At 39.0% G+C, this 14,318-nt stretch overlaps 1 protein-coding gene across 3 annotated transcripts in view; it reads right to left on the bottom strand.

The window, feature by feature from the left end:
* Window positions 1–14,318, bottom strand: part of SGCZ (sarcoglycan zeta) — a 589,379-nt gene that overhangs the window by 53,670 nt on the left and 521,391 nt on the right. For 2 of the 3 annotated variants that reach the window (XM_040418805.1, XM_040418806.1), the window contains exon 5: window positions 5,794–5,916. The exons of the other annotated variant lie outside the window; for it this stretch is intronic. In XM_040418805.1, the coding sequence (XP_040274739.1) occupies window positions 5,794–5,916 (123 nt within the window). The remainder of the gene's footprint in view (window positions 1–5,793; window positions 5,917–14,318) is intronic. 3 annotated transcript variants of the gene reach the window in all.

Raw genomic sequence — 14,318 nt, 5'->3', positions numbered from 1 at the left:
GCATGGATCCCGAAGGGACTGACAGTGGGGGATGCATTTGACTAAAAAAGGCCTGATGAGATGAGATGCCTTGGGCTAAAAATGGTCCACACGCTGCTGTATTTAATCTCTGCATGCCGGATGACTTGCGTGACTTCTCCGCCACCAACTAGGGTTCAAGCCGCAATGTTTTAGTGCACTTTCTGCCTGGAAAACATCGGCTGCAACAATACCTAATTTTTCAGGCATGTGTACATGCCTAATTTTTCTGGCCTCTGGTGCTGCACTGTGGCTGCAAAAACAAAACAAAAAAAAAAGGCACATACATGTGTCAATTCCCCTTTGTGATCGTTACCTTGTTGTGGTGAAGGGGCTTGCGTATCACAATGAAGCGATCACCTCTATGAGTGTGTTGGCAATGTTGGCACACCCCAGATGATAAGGTCGTTGCTTCATTGTGAACAGACCAAATGCGATCGGCTGGATAATTTTGCATAGAAAAAACATAAATTTTCTTTGTGATCATCTAAGGTGATCAATAAAGCCAACTAGGCTAACAATGGGCCCACACTGCAGAATCATTGTTTTCTGGGTCACTTAACTGTCACTGAAGTACCTCAGCACGACCATAGGCTTTGAAAAACTGCCATCGCCTGCAATCACCCAAACGTGCGCACGAGCACAGTCATCACTACACCAAGATTGACGCATAGAGGAATAAAATTTATGTCATGAATGTGTCAACTATTGACAACTCTTTGCGGTTGTATAAAATCTATTCGATACACGTCCCCTGAGAGGGGACGTAACAGGGATTAAACTGATAAGAATAGTACTACTTAAAACACCACTCATATCTGGTGGCACAGTACATTGCACAGCGTACTCGCAGTGCCCCAAATTGGAAGTAAGAGGACCGATCAACCATCTTTTTCCATCTCCTGGTTCCTAAAATCTATTCCATACACCGGCCCCTGATAGGGGACGTAACAGGGATTAAACTGATAGAAATAGTACTACTTAACACACCACTCATATAGGGTGGCACAGTACATTGCACGGCGCACGCACAGTGCCCCAAATTGGAAGTAAGAGGACCGACTGTCACCAAAAGTGTCTTGCCCTGAAGGTTAAATCACCAGCCTAAAAGAGTGGTCCAGCATAACAACATAATCCCAAGAATATGAATAACTCACTTTACAAAAGTCTGTTGAAGTTGGCTGCTTTATTATTTAGTGAGTCTCATTAGCCTTGTCTCCCTGAAATAATTCTCCATTTACTGAATAATAAAAACTGTTCTTTGGACATTGGTTAAGTTGGAACAAAAAAAAACCATAAAATTATATGGTAAAAAGTGTTAGACAAGGATGTTATCTGATGAGATCTTGGACCACTGGGAGAGGCACATGTAAAAGTGAATCACGGTTCCTTCTTTTTCTGTTATTCTTTCCCTTAGAGAATTTCTTGTACAATGTCGACAAAAATCTTGTAGAACTTAGGGCGTTTTATTTGTTTTGAAGATAGAAGCAAACTTTATGTCCTATACTTTAGTGTAAGCAATCTTGGGAAAAATTCAATTGAAAGAAAATGTCGTGTCTATTACTGGACTGCTTGAACTTGTTAAAGGGTTTCTGTCATGTGCGATGTGCTAATGTCAGCTGAACATAACTATATTAGTGCCATCTCACTGCCTGAAGCCTTTATTGAGAAAAACAAAATTTTATAATATACTAATTAGCCTCTAGGAGCAGAGGGGGCATTGCACCTGCTTCTAGAGGCTCAGTTTGCCCACCTCCTTTCATGCCCTTCTTCTCTTGATTCACAGAAGCAGGGCAGCACTGCTCTCCTTCGCCGACCGTGTCTACTTAGAAAATCTTGCGCCTGTGCCGTCCCGTTCAGTATTCACTCGGCTCGGCGGCTGCTGGCTTCCTCACTGCGCCTGCACTGAATACGTCACAGTGAGGAAGCCGGCTGCCGGAGAACGTCCTTCCCTCACTGCGCCTGCGCCGAATACTGAACGGGACGGCGCAGGCACGAGATTTTCACAGTAGACACTGCCGGCGGGAGGAGAGCAGCGCTGCTCTGGCCCTGTCAATCAAGAGAAGAAGGGCGTGAAAAGAGGTGGGCAAATGGAGCCTCTAGAAACAGGTGCAATGCCCCCTCTGCTCCTAGAGGCTATTTAGCATATTATAAAAGTTTGTTTTTCTCAATGAAGGCTTCAGGCAGTGAGATGGCACTAATATAGTTATGTTCAGCTGACATTAGCACATCGCTAATGTCAGCCAGCTTAATACCCATTTTTCAGGTGACAGAAACCCTTTAAGTGCATAAACGTACAGCAATAAGTCACTTGAGAGATTTTAGTTGTGTGCAGTAGAGCATAAGATTAGAATATAACACTGCCCCTGTAGAAATATTAAAAGAGATTAGCCTCTCATTCTATAGTTGAGACTCATTAAATTTGCCCCTTTATTTCCAATCACAATATAAAACAGACACTCCAAAAACAAGTTTATATATTCCAAAGCAATTACAGTATTTTAAGTTTAATCCTCTTTTAAATGTTCAGTTTTGTTCTCACTCTCAATTTCATTGTATTAGTCTGAATTTCTTTCTTCCATCAAAGCTCCATATCTGTTGCTTTGGTCATTTTTTGAATGAATGATTATTCACTTGTTATCCATAAAGACTACTATGGATGACTCTGAACAAGGTCTCAGAAGAAGAACCAAGAGAGCACCATGACACTCATTGAGGATGTATACATTCTTAGGGCTCATGCACACGAACATATTTTTTTCCACTTCTGTTCCGTTTTTTTGCGGACCGTATGCGGAACCATTCACTTCAATGGGTCCGCAAAAACAACGGGAGGTACTCTGTGTGCATTACATTTCCGTATTTCTGTATTTCCATTCCGCAAAAAAGTTGTGCATGTCCTATATTTGTCCGCAATTCACGGTCCGAGGCCCTATTCAAGTCAATGGGTCCGCAAAAAATATGGAACGCACACGGAACACATCCGTATATCATCCGTATTTCATCCGTATTTTGCGGATCCATACTGTAGAAATGCTATGCCCAGCCCATATTGCTAATGTGTTTGGTGATTAATAAGTTACTGTTTCCATTTCTGATCCACAAAAACGGATCGCATACAGAAACCAAACGGATATGTTTTGTGGAATAACGGATCGGAAGAGGACTTAAATCAGAGAAAAAAAAAACTCAGCTACAGAACAACAGATCCGTGAAAAACGGACCTCAAAACAACGGTCGTGTGCATGAGCCCTTAATGAGAGAATTAAGAACAGGGCCTAACAAGATCTTGCCATCCTTGTAGGATTTGTGTTCTGATCAATTAACATAATTTTTTATACATACTTAAGGATTTTAATTTTGGCTTAGCAATTCCTTACCGTCAAAACTGGTCTGAAGAAATAGCAGTGCACATAAAGCCCATATGCGTTTTTTTTTTTTTTTGCAATTGCAATTTAAACTTTTTGTGTGTGATAAAAATCCCAATGGGTAAAAGCAAAATAGCATGATTTAAAAATAATTATCAATCTGCTATCCATCTTTTGAATGATGGAGGGTCCCTAGGAAATATAGTATGCAGGGGCATAGCTATAGGGGTGGTGGCTGCTTTAAAGCATAAATTCAGAAGGGGCCCATTCAGGAGGAGGACTAAAATATTTTATTGTCAGGGCCCCCTCAACAATATTATAAAATTACATTATATACAGTGACACTGTAAGAAATGAATGGAGCGACTGGCCTCATCTGAGAGAGCAATTTTGACTAGCCACAGGAGTGTGGGTTGCACAGGAGGAGGGGGTTGCAAAGAAGTTGCTGGGGGGGGGGGGGGGTTCAAAAGGCCCCATTCAAAAATTTGCTGTAGCGCCCAATCATTTCTAGTTACACCACTCATAGTATGTGTTATCATACTGTATCTGATGTGTGGTTTGTGTGTAGTGAAAGATCTAATTGTGGTGCTAATTACATTTTAAATTGCAAGAGATTATTTAGTTTTAGATCAGACAGTGTATCTTATACCATAAGTATTATTATTGTAAGCCAAAGATAGACATTGATAATTGTTAGTTTGGTTGAAGAGGTCACAGTAAAAACAACAACAACAACAAAAAACTAACTGTAAATTAAGGGTATGTTCACATGTAGCGTATATGTTTCAGAGTTTCCATCAGGAAACATATTACAATACCAGCAAGTAGATTTTACAAATCACATGTGGATGTACTCTAAAAGTCCAAAAATCATACTTACCTCAAAAGTAAATTAACAAGATTTATACCGCTGACAGTGGTCGAAAAACAACGATTAAAAACTCAATATCATAATTTAAACCTCTGACATAAATTACTTTTTTTTTAAATAATATTAGCCCTCATTATATTCACTTTTCCAATGGACTGTAGGTAAACCCACTGAATTATTTTAGGAGAGTCAATTACAATGGTGCCAACAGGGTGCCCTCGAGTTACCATATGCTCTTTACTTTCATCATTACCATTATAATGTTAATAAAGTAAAGAATACAGTATGAAGAGCAAATAAAATCAGAGCGACCTTCAGAATTTCCAGCGGAACTGTAAGTAAATAAAAAAGATGTGGAACTAACAGTGAAGGCCATTGATTTCAATTTTCTGTCAGTCTCTCATCGCTATGGTGCTTCACAATATTTCTGCTTGTACTGGTCTTAAGGTAATGATATACAGTAAATCAGGAAGCATGCACATAATTCACTCATGCACACTGAAGCACTTAGAGGAGAGATAGGAAACCTCTGACATAAGTAAAATAAATGTACTCTTACTGAGCTCAGTACATATTTCCAGGCTGTTCTACCTGTACTGAGATGTGTGAAGCCCCCCTGGCACAACATAGCCAACAGGATGCTTTGGCAATGTCAAAGGTCTTCCTTCCGTCATTGCTTCACTCTTTATTGTTTTCCTGACAAATCTAGCAGGTTAAGAAGTAAAGCAGCAATGCCATAGAAAGCTAGGGTCTACCGTGAGTCACTTTGGAGTGCTATTTAATGTACGAATGCACTGCTTTCAGAATATTATATCATTCAAAAGGGCCCCCACAGTGAGGGAGACTGACCATTGGTTTTAATTTTTTATGCTTGGAGACAGCAAACTTCTGTGGGTTCAAAATGGTATCTAGCCTGCTGGGAAAAAAATTGAAACTAGATTGTCATGGCATGATTGGCTAATGACGGCTAATCAGTAGCCATATTTCACTAAATTTAAAAAAAAAAAATTTTTTCTTATTCTGCCAGTTTAGTATGGCATGTCATTGGTGGCATCCTTCATGTAAACTATCTGAAAGACCGTAGATTGACCACAGTCAGGCTTTTTGTAATCTTATGTGTATGGCCAGCTTAACTCCCATACAGCCTGAATGAAGCAGCAGTTCAAGTTTGACCTCAGTGCAACTCCATATTTGGTCAGGAAAAATGGGGGATATGGAACCCATTTTTTTTATCGATCACAGGGATCCAGGCAGTAGTTAGGCGTTAAGTGTGTTTGGTGGAAAAACCTTTTATTATTCTTATTTTGACCCTGCCTTATGTAGCTTGCGTTACGTAGACCATTTATTTACACCAGTAGGTAGGCATCTTTTGGTGTATGTGGTTCTTGAATAAAATGTCATTTCAATAGTATTTTATATTTATTAACATTTTCAAACAAAAGTATAATATCAGGAAAATGTCCTCATATTTGGTAATTCTGTATGTTTCAATTTTTACCCTGACTCTTAATATCATGTTTGTTTGAAAAACCCTACCTGTGACTCTGAGTCTGTCAGCACCAATAGTGATTTCCTCCTCATCAGCTGAAAACAGCATCCTCCCATCCTCATTTGACCTAACTTCAAATCTTTTACACTGAGCTTCCACAGCATCTGCACCTGTATTGGAAAGAGAAATAAATTTGTTTAAAGTAAAAAAATAAAATAAAAAATGTATCAGAGTGAATTTACTAAAAGACCAGCAAAGTGCTGACTTGATAGATGGTGTGCACTTACCATTACTTAGCAAGGCATGACTTTACTCAAACTTAAATGATAGATAAGCTGTCAAGATGCCAGTTAAAAAACTGCTACTGTAGGTGGAGATTGTGATTATCTGTATTAAGTGTTTAGGAAGTTTTTCTTACAGGTTGTATGGTCAATAGCTATTCACACTCTATTAAAATGATGAAATAATATATACTTTATACTATGCAGCATATTAAAACAATCTATCCACTGGTTGCAATTTAATGCACATTACAGAATAACTATTTTAAAAACTGGCTGACAGATCTCTCCCTATTGAAAAAAGTATATGCACTCAGCCCAAGGTAAATTTCTAAAAATGGCCTTGCCATTTTTCAGATCAAAAGACATAAAAGATAAAGGATCATATGACCCCAGGTAACATGTGTGTACACACACGGGGAGGCATTTACCAGCAAAAAGCAAAAATGTTTCAAACCATTTTTTTACGAACACATTAAAAAATTCTACAGAGCAGTTCATTTTTTTTTTTAAAGCGTTATTTTTTTTTTTTAACACCTGCACCCATGCATTTACTCATAGCCGTATACTGTATGTTGCTGTTACTTTAGGATTACCACTGCTGGCGGTATGTTGAGAACTTTAAATGAGTTACACAAAGTCCTAGGAGACCCCAGATTGCCATCCACAACTTTTCAGAGCAAATGAAGCACCTTTGATTTGAGCTGAATATATTTGGGCCTGAATTGAATCGCTCTACCGTTTCGCTGTAATCAAATTCAAATTTATTTTCAAGAATTTTGCAAACCACTAGTAACAACTATATACAGGTTATGTATCGTCTATTTTCTATACAGTGCATGCATATTCTAGATCAGTGATGGTGAACCTTTTAGAAACTGAGTGCCCAAACTGCAACCCAAAACCCACTTATTTATCACAAAGTGCCTACACAGCAATTTAACCTGAATAATACAGTCAATCTTCCATGTACTTTATCATATAGCTATAATAGCCTGCCTATATTCAGTGCACTGCCTGTGCCGTTCACAGTGCGCCCTGCGCTGATGAATAGTAGGAAAAGTCCAAGGCATATTGGTACACCATAGACTTTTTCCAGGATGCGGATGCCCACAGAGAGGGCTCTGAGTGCCGCCTCTGGCACCCGTGCCATAGGTTTGTCACCACTGTTCTAGATTAAGTACTCTGCTAAGTGAGTCTATAGCATTTAATTTCAGAGGTGTAACTGAGGTCAATATATTATTGATCTCCAGATAACAGATATACAGTACATTGCCCATTTCAATGAATACAGTAAATGCAGTGCAGCTAATAATTGATGTTTTGTACAGCAGATGCTTGGACAGAAGATAAGGAGGAACATGGTACACAGGATAACACCCAAGAGCCAAGTCAAATTAATGAGGCATTTTTATGAGCGTGTTAACAGCAATATTCTCAAATTTTACCCTCAAATGGAAAGCATTTGTGAATAGATACATACACTATAAATCTCCATAAAGGTCTAGAAGTAATGGACAGTGAACATGTTTCAAGCATTGGTCTACTGAAACTGTGTAACAGTAGCCTCCAATAGTCATAACCTGTGAAATCCTTTCAATCAGATGAAACAAACATCATCTGAATGAGCAGCAGTTAAAGGGGTTCCCTGGCCATATGACCTAAGTGGTAGTTTGCACTAACCTGCAGAAGAAAAATATTTAACATAATACTTACCTCTCCCTCACTCCACAATGCTGCTGTTTCTGCTGTGCTCACACCAGCTATGAACTCTTCCACCTGGGTCCCGACCAGATGTGGCTGTTTATTTTCCCGTTCAGCTGCATACAGTAGTAAATGCAGCTGAACAGAAAAAGAAGCGACCACTACTGTTTAGGTGACATGGCCAGAGAACCCCTTTAACATATTTTATTACAATATATAAGAAGAAAACAATGACAAATCTTACAATCTGGCCCCAAATTGCAAAATTTGCAATATAGTACATGCATTAACTTTTGGTATTTATCACAATAGACCCTGTGATCATCTGCTTTTTTTTTTTTTTTTTTAGAATGTCCTCATTGTATGACAAAACTTCTTTGCTAAAGGAACATAGTAATGTTGTACTGTGCTACGGTATATTAAAATACAGCTGGCCAGAACAAAAGATTAAATTGGACAAACAGTCCCAGATATGTCTATAGCCTAATGCAGTCGAACTTGCACCACCCAGCTCTTTCTAAGCCTTTTCAGATAAATTAGACCTGATGCTAACATTGACCTGTAATACTGACGCACAGTAAATCTACAGCTACAGAAGGGATTAAAAGCATGTGTTTGGTCTGCCATAATATGCATTAAAAGAAAAAAAAATTATCCACTACTTTAGTGCCGCTGCCTCCGTTTCCTTATTTTGTTCCACAAAGGAGATATTTGGACACAGTACCTGCAAGGGCGCGCATGGGTTTTTTGATTTACTGAAGGGTGCTGTATGCTTTTCCTTTTGTTTAACAGAAGGGATTAGCTATGAATCTTGGTGCACTGCACAATGATGTAAATGGTAATAAATTACACCTACCTATAATACTGATGGCACAGTACCCACAGAATGGATTAACTATAAATATGAGTGCACTAGAACATAATGCTCAGCCCGCAATCTCTCCCTGCAATCTCCCTGCAGTTTAACTTCCAAGCCTTCACACTGAGATTGGGACACCAAGTGGGATGAATATGATTAGGAAGAGTGGCCTGGATATACTTGATTAATTGTGATTTGCAACAAATTAATTCTGAACTAATCAATTTTCTTGTCGAAGTTCGGTGAATCGGCCAAATTTTTCAAAATTTTGCATACCTCTTGTAAATTCTATTTATTTAGAAATGCAAGCATTCATCAGCAATGTACATCATGTCAATGGTTGAGTTTAAAACACTCTAATTTAATCAAATAAATGGAGCTAGTGTAGTATGATTAGTCATATAATCTTTAGATCTTTATAAATAGCATATACACAAAGAACAAAATGAAACAAGGGATAGGGGGGAAATTTCAGGCGGGGGATGAACATTAGTGCTGATCGAGCACCAAAGTGCTTGTCTGCTCAAGTAGAACACTTTATGATGCTCGGGTGTTCTACCGAGCACAATGGAAGTCAATGGGAAAACCCCAGGCACCCCCTGCTCTGAAGAGGGAGGGTGTCAGTACTCTAGTTCAGCTTAGGCATCCCTGCTCTGACTCCATATATAGCATCAGTGCTTGGGGACATTCCAGTGTATTTAAATCTAATTTAGCCTGTATTTCAGAAAGGTTTCAGCCAGGGTTTGAACTCACAACCATCTGTATTGGAGGCAAGGCAATTAACCACTCAGCTATAATAGCTACATAGCCAGTTACTTTAAAAAAAAATATATAATAATTGACTTCTAGTGTACTGTACATCTACTGAGACTTATACAGTAGAAGTCTCATATTTAAGAAAAAAAAAATTGTGACTAGCTATGCAGCTCTATAGTGTACTGGTTAAAGTTCTGGGCTGTAATGCAGAAGCTATAAGTTCCTGTCACAAGCTTTTTCAGAAATAGAGCCTAAACTTAATTTAAACACATATATATATATATATATATATATATATATATATACATATATATATATATATATACAGTGCTGCCCATAATTATTCATACCCCTATCAAATTTTGACTTAAAGTTACTTTTATTCAACCATCAAGTAATTTTTTGACTGGAAATGACATCGGTGTTTCCCAAATGATAATAAGACGACAATATATATATTATTATTATTATTAGGTTTTTTTGGCCATAATATATTTACACATATTATTATATATTTAGAATATAAGTAACTGTCTATGAAGCAATTATAGCTGAGTGATTAAGTGCCTTGCCTCTAATGCAAAAGGTCGTGAGTTTGATTCCCAGCAGAAACTGTTCTGAAATTAGATTTAAATACAGTGGGGTGTCCACAAGAACAATGACTCCATAAATGGAAATAGCTATATATGGAGTCCGAGCAGGGACTCCTAAGCTGCAAATGTATATCTGTTGCAGATTCAAGTGTAAAGGTTATTTGCACTGGAATCTACAACTTCACTGCTCGCATCCGGTCTACAAAAGGGGGCATAGCATGGATGATTCCCTCACTGTACAGTGATCTTCTGCATAGAAATAAATGCTAAATTAGATTTAAATACACTGACGTGGTGTTCGGCTGAACTGTGTGATAAGCTGAGCAAAGCGATGCTCAAGCCGAACTGGTGTTTGGCTGAACACTAATGAACATGTCAGTCTGATATTCTTTACTAATAATCATACAACAATTTATAAATAATTTATTAAGCTAATTTCTCCTGTAACTGAGGTCAGTGTATTAGTCCTAGTTATAGGGAGAATACAGACTCCAGAGATTTTCTAATTTGTAAAGCCTCACTGCAGAGCTGATCTGGGTCCACTAAAACTTAGCAACTTATACAGTTACCAGGCTAGGACTGGAGCAGGAAGCAGCAGCATTAATCATAGTGTTTATGGAGAAAGGCAGTTCTTTCTCTATTGGGAGCTCTGCTGTTACTGACAGCGGGCTACTCCTTAAGCAGCTGCCCAATTAGTGTCTTTTCAGATTGAAAGTATTTTCCAAGACTTTTATACTGATGACCTAATCTCTGGATTGGGGGGGGGGGGGGGTCCAACACCCAGGACCCCAGCAACAGTTTGAGAAGTCACTGGTGCTCACAATAGCGCTAGAGCCGATTCTACATTGTACAGTGATTGTGCTTGGTATCGCAGCTCAATCCTATTCACGTGAATGGGGCTGAGATGCGCCTAGGCCATGTGACTGATGAACCTGATCTCACTGGCCTAGGCTAAGCAACAAGAAGGCTGCTGCACTACTGTGAGTACCGATGCCTTCTCAAACAGCTAATTGGCAGAGGTCACGGGTATCGGAAATCCACCAATCATATACTGATGCAGATTGTCCAGAGGTATCCAGATGAGTATAAAAGTCAGCGAAAACCCATTTATGCATGGACTACTGAGACATTTAAAGTCTGAGCGGTCCAGAAGCAGTTAAACATGTCTGGGACGAATATATCTAAACTAAAAACAAAAACAACTGAAATAACATAAGGGCAGATTAGAGGGGTCTCTATTCTGCTGCTAATTTTTAATGAATCCTTGTGTAACATTACATGAAATCATGTGAAATCTATTGTGCCATTTGGTAAAAAAATAAAATTATATATATATATATATATATATATATATATATATATATATATATATATGAATGTGATTTAAGCTCATTTTCTTACACATGAATATATTGTAATTATAAAAGATTTACTTTCGTGAAATAATAATGGTAAATTTCATTCCTTTCCTAAGCCAGAACTCATAATAATGTAGCCTTGTACAGTTTAATTGTTTCTAAAAAAAACTAATACTGTATGTAGAGACATACATCTCTTTCCTGGTAAAAGAAATATGCTCTATAATTGTTCATTAAATCAGGTAATAAAATGAATTTGTTCACTAAACCTATATTTATGCTCAAGATTATTGTGACCACAATTTTTTTATTTATTTAAAGCCTTAAAAGACATTTATTATGCATAGGTTAAAGCATGTGTTTTATACATTGAAACTATTCAAAAGTCAAAAATGTACCAGAATATAAAAAGATAGTTATGATTTGTCTTTTGCTGGCTCAGCCTGGATAAGTGTGAATTCACCTGCAGATGCAGATTTGTTCCAGAAATTTCTGAGACTTTCTCATTCATCTAAATGGGACTGCAAAAATCAATCAGGGTTATTTACTATCAGATATAGCCCAGTTTTCTGGCCTATATCTGTCGCAGATTGAAGCGTAAAGGTTATTTGCACTGGAATCTACAACTTCACTGCTCACATCCGGTCTACAAAAGGGGGCGTAGCATGGATGGGGAAGGGCCAGTAGGGCCCTTTCATTTATCATCTTCTATGCTGATTTTAGGTGGAGAAAATGTTCTAAATCTACGCCAGCAAGGAAGCTGGCGTAGCTTTAGACTGGTGGTGGATGCGCTGAAGTTATGTAGAGGCCGGTGCCTCTACATACTGTAACTTTGGTGGATCCACCACCAGTGCAGGGGTAATTAAGACTGGTGTCTAAAACTCTGGTCTTAATAAATTACCCCCAATGTTCTTCCTACCAAAAACAATCCCATGTAGATGAATGGACAGAATGTTTTTTGGACATCACAATACTAAAAAATGTTTGGTAAGACTGGTTTCAGATGGATAATATTTCTATCTGTTCTTGTTTGAGGTTAGAACGGAGTGTAGAGATGAATGTATCTATTCTAAAAGAATTGTATTTGTCACAAATTTCTAGGTAAATTTCTCTGGATTTTTAGGTAATTGTTTGCAGCACTGCAGCAACAAGGCTAGGTTCTTTTGGCACAACCACTTTTTTTTGTCAGTCTGGTTTCCATACCAGGGGCTTATCTACCTCCTCCACATCTTCCTCAATGGACATTCTCCTGTCTACAACAGAAGCAGGGCAGAGCATTGCCTTCCTATCATATGTGAAAAATGAAGTATTGCCATGCTATGTTGGAGCTAATTGGCCTGGGCGAGAGTGGCCATACAGCTGATCAGGTGGTACACCTCATCAAGAAGCAAACATTCCACTGGCTGTTTCCCCACCAACCCCAATTGGGCAAGGTGGTCAGCAACACTAGTAGGAACTAGAGATAAGCAAAGTTTTGAAAAATTTGATTCGCCAGATTCACGGAACTTCGTTCTCCTGACAGAGTAGATAATGTGATATTTTTATAGAGCAGGTCATAACCATACGCCAATACCTAATATGCGTATTTTTTTTTAATTATAATTTTTTTTTTAAATCATGTTTTTGTGTCTTCATTTTCTGAAAGCCAAATTAATTTATTTTTTGGGTGATTGTCTTAGGTAGGGTCTCATTTTTTGCGGGATGAGATGATGGTTTGATTGGTACCATATTGGGGCACATATAACTTTATGATCGCTTGGTATTACACTTTTTGTATTGCAAAGTGATGAAAAATTTATATTTTTTGGCACTGTTTTTATATAATTTTTTTATGCCGTTGATCAGACGGGTTAACTCATGTGATATTTTTTATAGAGCAGGTCACTACGGACGGGGCGATACCAAAAATGTTTAGTTTTTTTTTTCTCAATTTTTAACCAATTATATGGGCAGATAGGAAGAAGTTAATTTTATTTTTTACACTTTTTTGACCCAGACCCACTTGGTTCTTGAAGATACAGTGGGTATGATGCCTCTACAATACAGTGCAGTACACTGTATAGTTTACTACGGTATATTGTCATTCACAGCAAGCCATATGCCTGTGAAGGCTTCTGGTTGCCATGGTAACCATCAGGACGCTGCCACAGCAACACAGCGGCCCGATGGGGGAGGGAGCTCCCTCCCTCAGTTTACCCTTCAAGCTTAGCCCCTCCATATAGCGGTCCCTAAGGACCACAGAATGGAAGGGGTTAAACGGCGACATCGGTAACAACACCGATGTTGGCCATTTCAAGTAGAGTGTCAGCTGTACATTACAGCTAACACTCTGCCCCGCTGCCGCTCTGCCATCCTAAAAGGGGGGGGGGGGGGGGAGCTTGTGCTACTTTGCCATTCTGAACGGGGAGCTATACTTGTGCTAGACTGCTTGGCTATCCTGAGGGGGGGGGGTGACCTGGGGGTGACCTGTTTGTGCTAGGTGGGAAGGGGGGAGAAGAGAGTTATGACTCCATACTAAAGAGCGGAAAGAGGAGAGGGTTAATGCCACAGCATCAGGCCGCTGCCACAGAGCAGCGACCCGATGGTTAGCCCCTTCCATACAGCAGTCCCTAAGGATCGTGACATGGAAGGGGCTTAAGTCTGCATTTTGAAGCAGACTGTCAGTTGTATGTTACAGCTGACAGTCTGCACCGCTCTGCCATCCTAAATGGGAGGGGGGAGGAGGAGGGAGAGAGAGACAATGCGTGTGGAGCAAGAAGTGGTTACACAGAATCCGTCAGATGAGAGCAGCCTGCTGTACATAGGAAGCACAGCAGGCTATAGATCAAAATGAAAAAAGATAGATAAATAGAACGAATTGGAGAAATGAATTTCTCCACAAAATAAATGAATTAGTGTAATTATTTTTGCAGCAGGGAGCATTTGTTGTTTTGAAGTCAGACAGTGGCAGCTCATCAGAGATGTGTCACTTACTCATGCCCATTGAAGAGATTTTTAAGTAGGGACAAATGCAGCATCAAC

Source organism: Bufo bufo, chromosome 2, assembly GCF_905171765.1.
Source record: "Bufo bufo chromosome 2, aBufBuf1.1, whole genome shotgun sequence".
NCBI classification, from domain to species: domain Eukaryota; kingdom Metazoa; phylum Chordata; class Amphibia; order Anura; family Bufonidae; genus Bufo; species Bufo bufo.
The sequence above is the reverse complement of the archived record's forward strand: the minus strand, read 5'-3'. Positions and strand labels throughout refer to the sequence as shown.